Source organism: Colossoma macropomum, unplaced genomic scaffold, assembly GCF_904425465.1.
Source record: "Colossoma macropomum unplaced genomic scaffold, Colossoma_macropomum, whole genome shotgun sequence".
Taxonomy (NCBI): Eukaryota; Metazoa; Chordata; class Actinopteri; order Characiformes; family Serrasalmidae; genus Colossoma; species Colossoma macropomum.
The window spans coordinates 750,693-769,729 of NW_023495922.1; the positions used below are offsets into that span (position 1 = coordinate 750,693).

At 39.8% G+C, this 19,037-nt stretch overlaps 1 protein-coding gene across 3 annotated transcripts; it reads right to left on the reverse strand.

The window, feature by feature from the left end:
- Positions 1–528: 528 nt before the first annotated feature.
- On the reverse strand, positions 529–18,854 carry LOC118803517 (interferon-induced GTP-binding protein Mx1-like). Of its 3 annotated transcripts, none has more exons than XM_036564006.1 (13): positions 18,354–18,854; positions 16,322–16,459; positions 15,229–15,383; positions 12,472–12,610; positions 11,371–11,569; positions 10,365–10,443; positions 10,012–10,134; positions 8,548–8,689; positions 6,266–6,424; positions 5,484–5,560; positions 3,886–4,146; positions 2,302–2,540; positions 529–774 (listed from the first exon to the last, which is right to left on the reverse strand). In XM_036564006.1, exons 1-12 carry the CDS (start codon positions 18,541–18,543, stop codon positions 2,316–2,318), a joined length of 1,887 nt encoding a protein of 628 aa, XP_036419899.1. In that variant the 5' UTR covers positions 18,544–18,854; the 3' UTR covers positions 529–774; positions 2,302–2,315. The 3 variants fall into 3 exon arrangements, with proteins under 3 accessions (XP_036419899.1, XP_036419900.1, XP_036419898.1); XM_036564007.1 differs by having other exon boundaries at positions 2,292–2,540; XM_036564005.1 differs by lacking the exon at positions 529–774 and having other exon boundaries at positions 2,230–2,540.
- Between the last annotated feature and the right edge of the window lie 183 nt (positions 18,855–19,037).

Here is a 19,037-nt window from a genome sequence, read left to right on the forward strand (position 1 = left end):
TGATTTCACAAGGCTTAAGTGGGTGTCCTGCTCACACGTTTTCAAAAAGCTGACTTCCCCTGCTGCCTTGGAGAAAACTACAGAGCGAAAGCTAACAACCAAGCGAAAGCTATCCTAAGAAGCATTACTTATACTGATGTAGCTCAGCCTGAGAAATGTAACGGTTGTATTTAGTTCTACTTCCCCGACGTAGAAGGCTGGAAGTATTGGATTGAGAGCCATCAATCAAGCATGCTTATTAGAACCTTAGATATTAGGACAAAGCCCAAATAGTTCTCAGATAGGTCTGATCAGTGCTTTTAAGCTGTCTTATCTTTCTTGATTTCTGCTGTGCTGCTGTGGTTTAAGAATGCCTTCCTTTGCAAGATTTTAGATCTTTTTTCATCCCAAGATGCTTAGGACCCAATTTAAGTGTTACACAAAAATAAATAAATAAAATAAAACAATAACGGTAGTAACTATTAAGCAATTTACGATGATGACTACCAGACTGTGATGGAGGACATTAAATGCAAGGTACAAATTGAAAAATGTCGAATAATGTGAATATTTATTCCTAAAATGTTTACAGGTGCAATAGAAACAATAAATATGGCTACCAGTAAAGATGATGATCAAGAAAAAAGACATTTGTAACATGAAGGTTACAATGAAGGTTTAACCCAAGGAAATCTTCCAGCAAAACAAAAACTTAAACTGCCTTGTGGGGAAGCTTCTCCGGAATTCCCTTTCTTCAGCTGCTTAAAAAGGTCCTGATTGTCCAGCTTCTCTCTCCTTGCAAAAAAACAAACAAACAAAAAAATACTCAAGTAACAAACACTTTAAAATAGCAATAAACAACTATAAAATGATATACTCTCTTACATGCACACTGCATACTTAAATACACCACAGCAATTTACAGACTAATAGATTAATCAGTCTCATTTTATTTGGATAGTCCACCATAGTCCCCTATAGATTATCTACAGATGTTCAAATTTTTAATAAGCTATCTGTTGTAACTCAGTGGTGGGGATTAGGGCTAGGACCAGGGTGAGGATTGGGTTCAGGTCTTGGGTTGAGGTTAGGGTTAGGATTAGAGCAGGTTTAGAGTTATTATATTTAGAGGTATTATGGTCAGTTTAGTAAGTATTTTAGATGAATGTAACTTGAAAGTAAATGAAGTATCTACAAAGCATCTACAGTGGACCATCCAAATAAAGCATTACCAATAACTCCTCTAAAACAGGCCAAAAATCAGTCTCCTTAAATCTCTTTAAATGGTGAAGAAACTAGCAAAAAATAACAAATAAACAAATCCATACAGAAAATAATGACTAAACAGATTTGAAATGGAAAGTATAGAGAAAGATCCTGTTTACACTTGGCACTAAATGCATCCCATGTCTCGATGTTATCCGTCTGCACAACTGAAAGACTAAAGCAATCAAGTTTTTGATCGGATTGTGTTTAGATCTAACCGATAATCTGTTTCTGGCTTGTGAAGGACCAAACACAATTCTCCCACCATACCTTATTGAGTGCGTTTACGTGCAATCCAAATAATCTGATTAAGAAATCCGATAAAGAGAGGATTTTAGCTCAGTAATCAGGTCTCTCTGTGCACGTGAACTCTTACTCTGATTTCTTTCGGATTTCTCGGTCTGTGCATGTGTGAAAACAGACAGTGGTACCGTAAATAAGAGAGCAGCGTCGCCGCGAGACGCAGCAAAACACTTTTGGAGCAATGCTCCAAATACATGCTTGACGGAATAAAGGATTTAAATATTCTTCATCTTCTAGATGATGTATGTTGATATTTTCAGGTAAAGCGATGCGATGTTTAAAAAAAAAAAGTTGCGGCATAAAGTTTGAGTTTTACTTCACGTTTACGGTGCATTTTCTGTGAGTTTATTGGCTGGTTGTAAAGCAGAAATCTGATTACTGTCTGACTCATGTAGACTTAGAGTTTTTACATTATCTGATTACTCGAGCATATAAATGCGTTGATCGGATTACTGACAAAATCTGATTTTCTGCAGTTATCGGATTATTAATTGCACGTAAACACACTGTGACTTTAAACTATATCTTTTTTTTTCGACTGTGCTTCACAAATGTACATACTTCACTGTCTTTTCCTTATCTGTAACCTGGAGTGCTGAAAATGTTTCAAAATGCATTAAGTACTCCGTAGCATGTATAGGAACTGTGGTGATAGGATGTTAACGCGGCGGGCCAAAGAGATGCGCTAAACAGAGATTTAATTTCTTGCCTACAACAAATCAACTCATGGTTACATCATTTACCATAACATACTTGTGGGCTGGACCCTAAAACTTGACGAGGTAGCTGCGGGCTTGCATCAGGCGTTTCTGGCGGCTCAGCAGGTTGGTGCGCTTGTTGCCGATGTCGTAGTCTTCTTTAAGAAGCTCATCAGTGGAGTCCTTGTCCTGCATCAGCTGGAGCATGTCCCTCTGCAGCTGTATAGCCGACTCCTGCAGCAGCAGGTAGCGCATCACCAGTGGGACCTGGTCCGCCAGCCGCTTACTGACGATCTAAACACGAGTCACACAAGCACACGTCGGTCAATGACAAGCAACTTTAGCTACACAGTGAGGAACGTCACCGCTGTGATTATGTGACAGTAGATCATCACTGGCATGATGGTGTTCATCATAACAGACACTCTCGTGTGTTCGTTTGCTATTTTATAAACCAAGCCCCTCACACGGTCTCAAGTATGTTTGGAAATGTCTTCCACCAGAAAAAGTAGTTCCATCATTTCAGCTTAGTCAGCAGTCACAACTGCAAAACGTTTTGTGGTTTTTTTTTTCGTTATTCTGAACTGAGGTTCAGAATTTGACCTAAAAATGTTGTGCTCTTATGAATATGGCCAGTGGTTGAGCTACAAGTTGAGCATATGTTGTTGTTGCTTAGCATCTGGGTAGCAGAGCAATACAGGTATACTGAGGTAAGTGCTGTTATCAATATTTATCAAACAATATTTTTCAACCACTCAGGCTGACTGGCCGCAACTAATTGTTGTATAATTGTCATCTTATTTTCAGCAGTTGTTAATGCAACTAGTATGGGTATAAATCTCTGACCTCACAATGACTCGAAAACGATTCTTTAGGAAGCAATTAAGTGCATTATGAAATCTTAAATATCACTACAATGTCTTTCGTTTACATTGTTTTGGTTAAATTAAGAAGTACTTTCACAAAAAACAGTGAATATGCAAACGTGTCTGAAGAAAATCACGATATGCATTTTAACATTACTATGCCAGTTATACATTTTATTGAAAAAAAATATATTAATGCAATACTTCTGGTGACTGATGGCTAATAGAGCTGAACTTCCTTAATCTAGAATAAATTGGAAACAGTACAGAACTGGCTAATACTTAACAGTTTAGATATATTGGAACAACAACTTGACTGCAATCTTTTTTTTTAATTAACTGAGATGTTCTTTTTTGTCTGAAGTACTGAAGAAGTAAGGACACCCCTGGCTTCAGTAACTAGTAGTAAGTATAGCCCTCATGACAGAAACAACTTTATGTGTTTCCTGTAACTGTCTACCAGTTTCTGACATTTACTGGGAGAATTTTTGCCCACTCCACCATGCAGAAATCTTTCAACTGTGCAACGTTTTAGGGGTTTAAGGGTTTCTTTCATGTACAGCCCCTCCTCTGACCATTCCACAACCCTTCATTTCCTCCTTTTGAGACATTCCCTGATGGATTTTTCTTGCATGTTTGGGATCATTATCCTGCTGGAAGGTCCACTTCTTCAGCTTCAACTTTACTGTTTCAGAAGTCCTGGTCCTTGCCTGGATCATTAACATACTTTAGTCCTTTAGCCCTGTAGCTGACAAAACTGTACTAATACTTACGTTATAGTAGGATTTGAGGTGCCACATCAGTTCCTGAAGGGTGGCGTGGTTGTCGGTGTTCGAGATAAAACTCACAGAACCAAAGCCAGATATTTTGGGCGCTTTGGCATATTCTTCGTCCTCTTCTTCATGCCTCAGGTCACTCAGGCTTTGGCTGTACATGCTGTCCTGAGTGTACACGATCTGCTCCATCTTAAACTGGGTCCTCAGCATCGTCTCGGCCTCCGCCTCTTTTTCCTGCTTAATGTCATCGATCAAGGTCTAGAATGATAAAAATCAAACTCACTGTAGCATTCTCGCTAGACAATGTTCTTTGTTTGCGAAAGTCAGAAGATATTAGAACGTCCACAAACAGTAGGTAGCCATATCACTAGTACAGTATTACTACTGTCTAGTAATATTGTAAGAAACTAAGTCTCCTACAGTGCTGTGTAATATAACTAAAAATCTATAAAATTGTTACATCTACATGTTTCTACAGCACTTTACACTCTCCTAAAAAGGTAATAAACAGCCTCTGGGGTAGTTCTCCTCTTGTCACTGGGGTGGGACCCTATAGGGTACATCTCATTAACTTTAGTCAGGGAACATAACTGTACCATAATCCATTGAAATTATATTTTCTAAGTTGTATTGACTCCACACACCCCGTCTCGTCTCCAGGCTCTTTATTTTACTGTTCTGTTTTAAAACATTCGGTTATGAAAAGGTAGAAATACAAACTTTTCACCTGGAAAAACTTATTTAAGGTTCATACTTAGAACCTTTATTTCTAACTGTGTAGTAACATCTAACACTGTATAGTATCGTCTAGTAGACTATGGTAGGATAACTCAAAGGCAAACACTGCAAGCATTTTTTAACCAGTGTGGAACCCTCAGGGCCTTCAGAGAAAGCCTTAATATTTCTGTGAAATTGAAAAACACACATATGTAATTTCATTTAATCATCATGCTTATTCTATTGTGGTACTACCCTTAGTTGATGGTTAGGTTATTGGTGTGAAATGGCGAAAACGAAAAGTTGTTTAATCAGACTTTTTTCTCTGTTGAAGGTGGTTAGGTAGATACAGCCAAACTAGCTCTCCTATTGGTATGGACTTCAGTTAGGACTCTTTACTGAAAGTGTCAATGTAAACCTGCTACAAAGTCAAATATATTGCCTTTGCTGGATGAAAACTTTGTATCTCCATTTTTGTGTTTGAAATACAGAATTTGAAAGTGCAATTTGCCCCTTACATTGTGTTATAATTTCATGACAAATGTACAAATAGAAATAAAAATGCTTCAAAAATCTTGTTCAATTGATTTCCATTAAAAAAGTTTTTTCCTTTTTCTGTGAAGTTACCATTTTGGCATTTGTGTCGCAACAGTGACAGTATGTTAATATGTCCATTGTAGGCTCGAATTACAGCAAGCAATGTCTTTTACAAGCCTCAGATATCTGTGTTCAATCTAGTTCTTTTTTCCATGTTCTGACATTTATGGCCTGAACTGGAACTTAGCTCTAATAGTCACTGTTTGCCCCTGGTATAAAACTTGTAGTGAGCTTTTTTGTTTGTTTCTTTGCGAAGCTCTGGCATAAATATAAGAACCTACCTTTGCTGTTTTGAGGAGGTTGGGGAAGCCCGCAAAGCTGCTCTGAGCCAGCTCAATGAAGCTCTTTCTGATAAGATCTAAAGATACAAAGGGAGACAAACAAGACGTCCATAAATACTACTAGCTGCATAAAGTATTGTACACAGATCAGAATGTCATAATTAAAGTGTTCTCCAAAGTCAGGGAGAAAAGTAAAGCTAATATTGTTTCTAACATATTTAGGTTTTCATGTTGGCAGATTCTTCCATCAGACAATCATTCCAGCAGAGGTGACGTGTTGCTGTTTAAAAAAGTAATAATATCGCGTTTCAGTTATAAAATCAGATTGTGAAAGAACTTGTATAATCCTTAACACGTGCAATAAAGCTTAACAATTTCGAATCAATGTTTTCATTAAAATAAAACCAGCCTCAGTGCAGAGAACTTATGAAAATATTTCTAATATTTTAGTCCTGCGCAACTTCACATCTTTCAAAAGTTCAAAGTTGTAGAAAACATGAACACTTTTAATATTTCTATAATAACGAACAGAGCTGTAGATAGAGAAAGTTATAATAACATTAACACCCAGAATATTCAAAAGTATGATCAAATCTAAAAACAAATGGATACAAATACAGTATTTGGTTTATCACTTAATAAATTCTTAAAATTCTGTTGGTCTGCTTGAATCTACATTACAGAAGTTATTATTGTATATAAAACAACAAAAATGATTATTTTGACAAGTGGTTCCAAAAAGTAAACATGCTATATACATGTTTTTTGAATGTACAGTATACCTGAGACCTCCTTCAGTTTCCTAATCGCAGGCTCTTCCAGCTTCTTGATCTGTTCCTTTACCATCACCTCAAAGGTCTTGTAGTTGATAAAGCCCGGGAGTTCTCTGCCCCGGTACTTCTCTTCATATTCATTGACTTCCCTCTCAATCCGCTTGTTAACTACAACAGAGAGCAGTCGGTGTTGGAGACACAGAGGTCACTGTAGTGGATATATGTATGCGATTGCAATCATATAGCTGACCTCAATGAGCAAAGTTTCCACACTGCTGTTGTTTGAGCAATCTGATCAGATTATGCCCCAGCCTTTCTCAGATGTGCATCAGACATTCTTTTCACTGGCTGTGTTTACATGCACAGATTTTTGCAAATCTGACTGAATTCATTCCCATTACAGACTAAGACTGAGGTGTTTATGCTCACTCCACTCAACAATCTGATGGAAAATCTCAGTTTACATTTACACTAGAAGTAATTTGGTCCAAAATTACGCCCATTCTTAGAGTACCACTTAAAGTAGACGTTACCATGACAACTACTATCACGTGAGTCCAGTCAGAGTGAGATGAGCAGCAGTGAGCAGCGCTTGTGTTTTTAATTACTTTAAAATGATGTCAGACTCAGGAAAACGTCCTTCACATGTCCTTATTAAAGAAGGCCGAGAGGAAGACGTCGTGTTCTGAGACACATAAGCTGGACGTCCGTCCCACTGCCATCTTTTAAAGATCAAAGCATAAACTTCGTCTCCTCTGCTGACCAGTTTCTGCTCCGCCATGTTGAACGGTATAAACTTTCACTATGATGCGACACACATGATCAGAACGGACTTAAACTTTCCGATAGGGAATGTAATCAGATTCAGGCGTTTACACAGATATTATTCTTTTATTTAACAGATTATTTACAGGATTACCCACTTCGTTCAATTGGATAAAAACTGTATTCCGAATGGCCTCAACTGGACTAGACTATTCCAATTAAGATGCATACATCGACGTATTCTATTCTGATTGAGCTTTTAGCCGGATTAATAACGGATTATCAGGCTGCATGTAAATGTGCCTAGTACGCAGTTTACTCATAAAATTGGATCTTACAACTAACCAATGCTGAATGTTCAACCTCGGAATGGGACAAAAGCTTGTGCCAGACAAAAACTGTCTTCCAAGACTATCAGAAGACCATGGAATGGAAGCATGAACCCAAAGGTTTTTTCTGTTATGGGTTTTAAATTTTGTGTGCCACCGTTTCAGTGTTACCTGTCCAGGGTGCCTTCCTCCCAGTGAGCACTGGGACAGGTTCCAGCACCCACTGCGACCCAGAAGGATAAGCTGATGATAATGAGTTTTAGTTTTTCCCATTCTGAGGTTGATGCATAGCAGATGCCTCATATTTACAGGTAAGTTAGTACTTCGTTTGTAGCCATTAGCTATGTGAGTGAAACTCAAAGTTTGGCCTACCTGAAAATGGCAGTGCAGGTCAGAGGCCAGTGGTATAGCTCAGCATTACCAAAATATTTTGACAGACGAACAATCACAGCAGTAGTGGTGCATTCTCGAGTGATAAACTGCGTCAGTGTGGTTTCTATTACAGTTTATTATTGATAAATCTCTACAGAATATCATATGAATTTATTTAAAATGTGGACAAGGTGCTGGGTCCCTGGGCTTGTTCCGAGGGGCTGGTTGCCCCAACAGGTCTTAACTAAGATGGCCTTGTCTGCCAAGTCGGCCATCGCTAAGAGCAGTTTTAGAGAGGACTTTTATGCTCACGGGGCTTGTGACCCTCACCGTCTTGACTCATCCTTCTCTGGGAGGGCGATGTGAACTTGTCTAGATATTATGCCTGCTACCAGATAGGCCTGCAAGTTCCACTCAGAATTTGTGAAAATTCAGTTTGAAACCGGTTGGTGCAACAGTCTTAAAGTTACACCCAAATTTCCATGGGGTGTTGTGAGGTGAAATGAGGTGGCTATGCAGTCATTGCAGGCTATGCAGTGTGGAATGATGTGACTGTGCATTCATTTTGTTGCCCAGGGGCAGGCCCTGTTGGTGCAACCGACCCCTGGGCAAGAAAATGAATGCACAGTCACATCATTCCACCTCACCTCACCCCATGGTTCATTCTTATCCTGATCTTGTGGAGATTAAAGCTAGGACAAAATCTTAATATGGCATCGCTCAGCACAAAATATTATATTGTAAAAGTATCATAGTGCAGGTTACTCTGAGTAACCCTTAGTGCTATAGGTGATGTACTTCTAAGCAGGAATATGTAACACTCACAGGTCTCCCCTGAGTCGTCTAGATGTTTCTTCCAGTTCGCAAACGTCCTCCTGAGTTTTGAGAAGATGTTGAGGTGCGGGGTGGTGTTCAGCTCCTCTCCAATGGTCAGGTTGAGAGCATCCTGATTGAACGCTGTCACTTTCTAGCAAATGCCACAGTAAAAGCTCAACAGCTGATCAAACATTGTCAAATTACATCAAATTCATGCTACATTAGTGGGCGAGGCACCCGAGATGATGTAGACAGCTAGGGTTGGGATGGTTATGAAAATTTCCTATTATGATATTAGTGACCAGTATCATTTTAGTATTGTGTAGATATACTGAAAATATTTTTAAAAACATTTCTCCACAGGTATTATACTGACAGGACCCTAAAATCTGAAATGGTATGATTATCAATGGGACTTATTATATTGTAGGATATCATTAAAACCAATAAACCATCCTATCTTTAACCCTAACCCATTGAAATATAGTTTCATGTTGTCAACATATTTCAAATTATAAATAAAAATATATTATAATACAAACCTCAATTCCACAAATAGTTAACTAAAAATGGAACACAGTGATTTGTAAATCCACTTTGACTTATAATTACATGAAAGCAGTACAAATACAAGACATTTAATGTCTTTTTAAGTTCACTATTTCCATAAACTTGTTCTAAAGCTGATGCCTGTAACACCTCCAACAAAGTTGGGAGAGGGGCAATTTAAGACTAGGAACACGTTCCTCAATAAATTATTGCAAGGACTTTAGGTATTTGATCCTCTACTGTGCACAATAGTATAAAACATTCAGGGAATCTCTGTGATCTTCGATCCCTCAGAAATGGATACCACCACATGGGTTTGGGAATACTTTGCCAAACTGTTGTCAATAAACATAGTTCTTCCCTACATCCACAAGCACAAGTTAAGGCTGTACTACACACAGTGGAGGTCATATATCAACTACGTCCAGAAATGTTGCTGACTTGTCAGCGCCTGAGCAAATGTGTATTGTGGTCTGACAAGTCAACCTTGCAGAGCTGGGTTTCCCAAAAGCATTTTAGCACAAAGATTATTCTTAAATGATAGATTGAGTATTACACTGAACACTCTCTCTCCACCAGATTATGAAATGCTTTTGGGAAACTAGGCCCAGATTGTTTGTGAAAATAATGGACATTGTGTTCTCCAAGTCAAAGAATAAAAGGACCATTCGGGTTGTTACCAGTGGATATAGTATGGGGCGGTATTAGTGGCTACATTGCACATCTGTGAAGGCATCACGAAGATAATGTACACATTCTGGAGCAACATAAACTGCCTTCTAGACAATGTCTTTTTCAGGGATGTCCATGCTTATTGCCAAGCTGATGTAAACTTGTGTAATGTAATTCAACTTTTTTGAACTGAGGTTTGTATTATTTTAAGTTACTGTTGCTTTTTGTATAAATATAAACAACTGAACTTACATCAATCAGAAAGTAGATGCGCTCTGCAGGTTCAGTGGGTGGTCCATTGCCATACCTTTCCAGCTCCGCCTGGGTCTCAGCAAGCTTCGCCTCGATCTGCTCCTCCAACCGTGGCAGCGATTTCTATACAATGTATATGTGCGTCTATTATTACAGGCATTATTATTATTACAGGCACAGTAAGGCTGTAAGTAAAACTGAAAAAAATTGTAGCAGATTCTAAAATGAGTGAGAAAGCTGCCTAACACTGAGGATTAAGTTACACAAAAATGAATATCCAGAGGTCTTTTATCAGGAATCTGGTTAATTTAGCTCTACTGTAACCTACTAGGCAAAATCAGTAAGGTTTTTACCTCAATGTGATTGACCAGCTCGAGGGTGAGTTTCTCAGCTAGTTTGGGAATGGTGGCTTTCCCTTCATCGTACAGCTTGCTGTGGAAAACATTGACCACCTTTTAGACTCATCCACACAAATAGGCAGTTCAGTCTTTTCAGAAATTCAACGTACAACAAGAGCTGAGTTTGTGGTTTGGTCTTAGATCACTTATTGATAGATCATATTTGTTAAGAAACCTCTACGTTAAGTCACAGTTTACAGAGTAGGGATGCCCAATCCTGGTTCTGGTGATTCGCCAGACCCTACATTTTACCAGTTCTAGGTAATGAAGACCTTCACGGTCATGTTAATACTTCAGGCAAGTGTTTTAGATCTAAACTCTCCAAGGTGGAGTGGACTGAGCACCCCCAGTAATCCTACAAAGATTTAGGATGGCCTTAAATCACTGGTCACCAACCCTCCTTTTGGAGATCTGAAGTTCCGTACATGGTTTTGGGGGCCGCATAACATACTGTTATCTATAACCTTATGTCACATGGGTAAAAACAGTAGCTTGTGAGATCTTGAAGCCTGAATTTTGTTCATATTTTTTATTTGAAAGGTTTCAATAAAAATAATCCCAGTCATAGTAAAATTTAGACATAAGCTGTCCTGCTCAAACTGGTTAAGTGACCCTTATTAGTCCCACGACTGGGAAATTTCACCTCTGCATTTAACCCATCTGTGCAGTGAAACACCACATACACACTAGTGAATGCACACACACTAGGGGGCAGCAAGCACACTTGCCCAGAGTGGTGGGCAGCCCTATCCGCAGCACCCGGGGAGCAGTTGGGGGTTAGGTGTCTTGCTCAAGGGCACTTCAGTCACATACTGTCAGCTCAGGGGATTGAACCGGTGACCTTCCGGTCACAGGGCTGATTCCATAACCTCCAGCCCATGACTGCCCCCGTGGTCCCCTTCTCAATGGGCTATAATAAAGGACTGTAAGGCAAAACGTCCATTAAAAGCTTTAGCAGCACCTGAAGTGAGCGTGGTCTTTAAAGAAGGCCTTCTCTTTCTCCATGGCGTCACTCAGAGAAAGCCGGTCCATTATCTCCTTCTGGCCTCTGCACCGGACAATCATGTAGCCTTTAGTAAGGTTAATGATTTCATTGTGAACAATGTCCACCACTGTCTCCTCCGTGCCCTTGTCCACCAGGTCCGGCTTCGTTAGGATGCCTGTGAAACAGTAAACGTGTTAATGAATTAACACAATCAGCACACAAACACAAAACGTCCATTAAAAGCTTTAGCAGCACCTGAAGTGAGCGTGGTCTTTAAAGAAGGCTTTTTCTTTCTCCATGACGTCACTCAGAGAAAGCCGGTCCATTATCTCCTTGCATTATCTCCTGCATTTGTACACTAACAGGCTTTACTTCATTCCATGAAACCCTGTTGTAGAGCACTGACCGCACATTTAGACCCTAGAGAGTCGTTTTCCTTCATCTCCGATCACATTGGTTTTATATTCATCTCAAACTTTTGAATTGTTGTTAAAATATGCAAAGCCCTTTTAACTCTATGTATTGTTATGGAAACTCTTATAATATAGTGCTATATACTATACCATATACACGATATGGCCAAAAGTTTGTCCCACTCTGCTAGAGTAACTGTCTCTACCTATCGGGGAAGGCTTTACACTAAATGTTCGAACATTGCTATGAGGATCTGATTACATTCAGAAGAGGGGGCACTGGTGAGATCAGGTACTAATGTTGGATGATTAGTTCTGGATAACAAACGCCACTCCAACTCATCAAGGTATTGGTTGGTGCTCCATCGCTCTAGGGAACACAGTTCCACTGCTCCACAGCTCAGTGCTAAGGTGCTTCATTGGACATGGTGTCCTTAGGCTCATATGCGGTTGCTCCAGAGCATCCTGTACTATTGTAAATGCTTTCCTACAGAGATTATACAAGCTGGGTATGCATTTGAGCTACTGTGTCAGCAGTGAGTGCAACTTAACACAACTGAACTCACTAATACGAAGGGGTGTCCACAAACTTTTGGACCTATAGTGTATGAATGTATATATAATAGCAACAATAATTTATTCTATTGACAATAAATGCACAGACCTAGAGTTCTCTCGCCGTTTGGGTCTTCTACCTGAGCCATCTTCAAGGCTTCTGTGGTTGCTATGTCAACGTTACATGGCACCACCACCAAGTTGATAGTTTCTTGTTTTGTGATGAACTTTCGGATCAGCCTCTTAATCTGAAAGAAATGTGCAGCATTTTTGTGACATCCATACACAAAAAATTCTGGACTGGTTAAGAAAATTGACATGTAGGCACACTCAGTGGCCACTTTATTAGAAACACTTACTTTAATAATAATAATAATAATAATAATGATTTTTTTTTTTTATATAGCACTTTTCATGCCAGTGGCAGCTCAAATTGCTTTACAGAAAGGTGATAAAACATAGTTATACAAGAAATCATTAGTATTTAAATAAAAAAAATGAAAAAAGATCAAATTAGAAGATAAAAACCATGAAACATAGACATAGAGTTTTAATTAAATGCTGAGTTAAAGAGCTGCATTTTCAGATGCTTCTTAAAAGTGAGCACTGAGCTTGACTGTCTAATAAAAGGTGGAATTGAGCTCCACAGTTTAGAAGCAGAATAACTGAAAGAGTCTCTCCACGTTTGCTGTCTTTTACAGAGGGTATTTTGAAGGTCAGTATCTGAAGGTCTCTGGAACATAGACAGACACTCTGTGATGTAAGCAGAGCTTTAAGGTCATTTTGAGCTTTAAAAACATGTAGCAGAGCTTTAAAATCTGTTCTAAATGATACAGGCAGCCAGTGCAGTTCTTTTAAAAAGGGGAGTGATCTGATCTCTTGTTTTTGTTAGGATGCTGCTGCATTTTGCACGAGTTGTAAGGGATGTATTGTTTTCTTAGGAAGTCCAGTAAGAAGATCATTACAGTGATCAACTCTGCTGTAACAAACGCATGAACAAGTTTCTCTGTTTCACTCTGAGAGAGAAAAGGCAGAACTTTAGTGATTTTCTCAAATGATAAAGGCTACTTTCGTGACTGTGTTTACATGTGGGATAAAACAGAGCTCAGAGTCTAAGATCAGACCCAGGTTTTGTACTTCAGGTTTGGTTTATGAAATTAAAGAACCAAGTTTCTCATAAATCATTTTTCTCTGAGTTTCTGTACCAATGATCAGTATTTCAGTTTTTTCATGATTTAATTGTAGAAAATGTTGCGACATCCACTGAGAAATATCTGGTTAGTCTGTCTACAGAGTCTTGATCTTCAGGAGGAATAGAAATGTATAACTGGGTGTCAATAGCATAGCTATGAAAACTTACACTATGCTTCCTGATGACATCACCTACAGGTAGCATGTACAAAGAGAAAAGCAAAGGCCCTAAGACTGAACCTTGAGGGACTCCACAAGAAATGGCAATTCTTTTTGATAAATGATTTCCAAGGGAAACCATGAACTGCCTATTACTTAAATATGATTTAAACCATTCTAAAACTGTGCCTGAGAGGCCGACCCAGCATTCATAACACTGGATTAAAATTTTGTGGTCAAGAGTATCAAAAGCTGCACTAAGATCTAATAAAACCAAAACCAAAAATCTGTACTTCCATTTACTGGCCACTTTTTTAGAAACACCTATCTTGTACTTCTATTCACTGGCCACTTTATTAGAAACACCCATCTTGTGCTTCCACTCACTGGCCGCTTTATTAGAAGCACCTACTTTGTACTTCCACTCACTGGCCTCTTTATCACGCTGGCCTGTGGTCTCTGTGGTCAAAATCTGACCAAGGATGAAGGGCTAGATGATAAACAAACTGTGCATCAACGAATATGCTCTTTTACAGTCTAACGGTACACCCACACGGTGGTGTGACATGGTACAACCCCATTTCCTCGTCCCAACTTTTTTGAAACGTGTTGCAAATTCAAAAGGAGCATATTACATAAAAGTTTCAACATTTGATATGTTGTGTTTGTATTATTTTCAATTAAATATGGGGTTTGAATGATTTGCACATCATTGCACTCTGTTTTATTTACATTTTGCACAGCGTCCCAACTTTTTTTTTTAGATGTATGTAATAAAGTGGCCGGTAAGTGTTTTTATGGAAACATAATAAAGCACAATATTCCAACATTTTATGGTAATCAATAAACATTAGGGTATTAAAATGTACAGAAATACTACTCTTGGTTCAAGCGCTACAGGACAGCAAGCGGAGGAGATTTGATAGTAAAATGTAGAAGCGTTCATGTTACAGTTCTTGAAAAACCGGTTGTTCACAACATCTATTTAGAGAAAGGAAAAATAAACAAAGGCGCTTTGACTTTGCCCTTAGTGTGTTGTGTTTCAATACACGGAAATGGTTTGAAATGGTCTTCACGAACCTTCACTTCTTCAGTTCAGTATAATAAATCTGGGTAAATAAATTTGGATCTTTTGATCCAACGTAAAATCTTAAAGCTAAATGAGACTTGTGAGTAACAGTGAAGCAGGCCAGGTGTTGAACCAACACAACAGAATGAAATTACACCCAAAATGAAAAAAGTAGGGCCTAAATGTGAAATTAAAATAAGTACAAATGTTGTTGAATCTAATTATTAAGTATTATCATACGAACATCAATAATCATAACTAAACTAAACATGTATTGATTTCACTTAAAAGGTGAGGAACCTGGCTGCCTTAAAAAGTTCTCTGAACCTCAAAACATGAACTTCAAAGCTGTCAACAACAATCTGTCGTACACTCTTTAAACCTTTGCAGTCAGGTTGAGTTACGTTGAAAGAATACTGTCCTTTTAGGACTCTATCCCAAAGATACCTGGTCTCCGATGTCCTCTGGCTGACCCTTGACGGCCACTCGGGCGATCCCAGGCAGGTCGATGAGTGTGAGGTCAGGGACGTCGGCCGAGGTGATCTCCAGGCTGATGAGGTCATCGCTGATGCCCACTCCAACCCCAGCCATTTCGTCCTGAGCTGAAAGAGCAGGCGGGTTGATTGAGTATGATTAGTATCTTTACCTAATGCTGACTTCACTGTTACATTTAGGGAATCATATGCTTTCAAAGAGGGACCATTATTTACTATCGTCCAGCCCTAATTTTTCACATATGAAGCTGAAGTCAGATATTCACCAGCTTCTTGTTCAAATTTTCCTGTTCCACCTTAAATGGAGCAGCAGTTCTGATGCCTCAGGCACCAGAATGTAACTGCTGCACCATTTAAGGTGGAACGGGAAAACTGATCTAGCTACTGAGACATCAGCAAACTACAAGAGATTTCTTATGCTTGTTATGAAGAAAACGTATATAATACATTGAAATGGCATTAAACTAAGATAATACAATAGTTATCGTATTTTTTAAAGGAGAAAATTCTCACATTTGTGGGTTTCTTTGGTCTCTTGTGCAGCCATCTTACCGTTTTTTCTTTTTTTATTATAACACTGTCTGGAATATCTGAAAAACCTCCGTTTGGAGGGTCATGTAGCCCTAACACTTCACCCTACCCCTCTAGCTCAACAACAATCTGGACATCCTACCCTTAGATGTAAACATGCAAAACGGAGGGCTAAGGGCTAAGTGGTAGGGGCGAGAGGGGAAATGGGGTTTCTGAGACTGTATGATCCACTGTTAAATAAATGAATATGGATAAAACTGATACCTCATACTACTGTTTTTATCTATGTTACATACTTTTGTCCGTATTTATGGATAACAGTGTGTCGTTCAGAGTCAGAAACCGTAAAAGCAAGTCTATTTGGGATTACTGAACAACTCAACACAGTCTGAGGCAACTGAGTGCTGATTTTTATCTAAACTCCTGGTTTAATGGAGTCATACTTCCTTGTACCTGTCTGTTTTCATTGTCAGATAATGTTTTGGGAAGCATTCCTTCCATTCCTGAAATAGTACCTTCTCTGATCTTTTTCTCCACCTCTACTGGATCATCGAGCTCCTCCTCGTGACCCTGATAGCTGATCTTGCCGTACCAGCCGTCCTCCTCCTTGCTCCTCTTCATCTTCAGCTCCAGCGGACATCGTGTCACGATACCTGTTGTGTATATTTTAAAGGGGAGCATGAAGTTAAAATGAGTTTCATTCCCAAACCTTCATTTCCACACTCAGTTTTCAGTGTTTTTAATGTAATCTCTGTTTAGCATCCATACCGAAGAGATGACTATTCCCTTGTGCACAGAAAACAACCTAAAAACCTGTTGACTACTAACACGCTTACAGGTAGTTAGTGAATTCTTAAGTAAGATATCAATTTTTACAGAAAACATTTGTGATTTTTTCTGCCAGAGTTTTTAATACTGTAGCGTCCCACAGCCATGGGATGCTCGTTAGGCATGACCATGCAAAGGGCCATGCTAGGAGGCTTGTGGGAGCTGCACATGCTTCCAACAAGGGTCTTACTGTGTTGTTTAATGTTATTAATGTCATTGTTCTTTAGTCTAAGATGTGGTTATGTGTTATTTGTGTGATATTGTCTCACAGTGTGGGTTCCATTAGTGGGGTTAAGTGTCCTCCATGGGTAGAAATGGATGGCTGGTGGTGACCTCCCCCGTGAGAGAGTTCAGTGCTTTGTATGTCACCTTCTACTGGTTGTATCAATAAAACAGCACTTCTCGCAGCAGAATCATGGCCCCTGTTTCTCACTCTACTCCAGCACCATAATTCATTAATCTGTGTATCTGTATAGTTCTTTCAGAGATGTAAGAATTTTTCCGGAGGGAAGAATTTGTGGTAATTTGTTACCAGTGTAAAGGTGTCCATCTGTTCACTATGAACACACGAAAATCTTAGTAATAGCAAAGGAATCAAGTTGGATAAACATAAGAGTAGCTTTGTTGAGGTATTCTTTCACTCAGTCTCATCATATCAACTGTACCTTTAAAGCATAATGATTGATGGAAGAACCACTGAAAGGAGCCAAGACTCAAAGAGAAAACTCTCTAAGAACATGAGGAAGAACCACTGAGAGGAACCAAGACTCAAAGCGAAAACTCTCTAAGAACATGAGGAAGAACCACTGAGAGGAACCAAGACCCAAAGAGAAATCTCTCTAAGAACATGAGGAAGAACCACTGAAAGGAGCCAAGACTCAAAGCGAAAACTCTCTAAGAACATGAGGAAGAACCACTGAGAGGAACCAAGACTCAAAGAGAAAACTCTCTAAGAACATGAGGAAGAACCACTGAGAGGAACCAAGACTCAAAGCGAAAACTCTCTAAGAACATGAGGAAGAACCACTGAAAGGAGCCAAGACTCAAAGAGAAAACTCTCTAAGAACATGAGGAAGAACCACTGAGAGGAACCAAGACTCAAAGCGAAAACTCTCTAAGAACATGAGGAAGAACCACTGAAAGGAGCCAAGACTCAAAGAGAAATCTCTCTAAGAACATGAGGAAGAACCACTGAGAGGAACCAAGACCCAAAGAGAAAACTCTCTAAGAACATGAGGAAGAACCACTGAAAGGAGCCAAGACTCAAAAAGAAAACTCTCTAAGAACATGAGGAAGAACCACTAAGAGGAACCAAGACCCAAAGAGAAAACTCTCTAAGAACATGAGGAAGATCCACTGAGAGGAACCAAGACCCAAAGCGAAAACTCTCTAAGAACATGAGGAAGAACCACCGTGAAGAACCAAGACTCAAAGAGAAAACCCTCTAAGAACATGAGGAAGAACCACTGAGAGGAACCAAGACTCAAAGAGAAAACCCTCGAAGAACATGAGGAAGAACCACTGCAATGAAATATATCTTCTCAGACCAATATGGGGTCCACTAAAACAGTTTTTGGGGGGAAGGTGCAGTAAAACCTACAGTCCTGCAAGGGTTCTAAATGTCTTTATGGCTTGACAGCTGGGAGACCAACAAGTCTAATATAGCCTGAAGTCAACTTTAGAAGCTAAAGCGCCTGAGAAACGATGCGGGTAACTCACCGCTGCCCCTCGGTAAGGCCACTCCGCTGAGCGCCTCCAGCACGGAGCTCTTCCCGGAGCTCTGGTCTCCTATCACGGCGATGGCGGGCAGAGCCAGGTCCTTCTCCACCCCCAGAGAGCGCAGGGAGTCGATCAGGTCAATGCACGGCCGCACCTTCAGCTCGTACTGCTCATTCAGCGTGGAGCCCATCTTCTCGGCTTCTGACAGATCCCCCTCAGAGCAGCCTCCTCAGAGCCTGAGCTCCTCTCCTCTGGCGGTGGAGCTGGTAGTGGTTTGGAAAGCGCTACTGATGCTCAGGAGTCTGAGCTGAAACCGAAACTCGTTCTGAGTTTCGTTTCTGGGGAAAAGCCAACTGAGGCTTTCACTCCTACTGCTGTGTCCATCTACACTTAGAACCGCTGACCGTCACATCCATCGCTATAGAGGCTTGTGGTGGTGTTTATGTCCTTACAGTGGTCATGCTGGGAACCAGGGGTCGCCATGACTACAACACAAACACATCCATTTTATTTACTATCCAGAACCACCTTTTCTTTGGGGACTATTTTGCCTCACAACGCCCTGCATGTATCCCTCCGCCAAGAATGGATTTTTAAAAATCTAACAGTGTCTCAGTCATCAGGCAGTGAATTCATGACCATTTCATGTAGTAACTTCCTGGGAGGGAGCTTTTAGAGGTGGAC

Coding starts and splice junctions, on each gene's coding strand:
- LOC118803517 (XM_036564006.1), bottom strand. CDS start 18,543: ATGGGCTCCACGCTGAATGAGCAGTACGAGCTGAAGGTGCGGCCGTGC. Junction 12,611..15,228: donor CAGAGGACATCGGAGACCAG/GTATCTTTGGGA, acceptor CATTTCTTTCAG/ATTAAGAGGCTGATCCGAAA. Junction 2,541..3,885: donor ACCTCAAATCCTACTATAAC/GTAAGTATTAGT, acceptor ACTCGTGTTTAG/ATCGTCAGTAAGCGGCTGGC.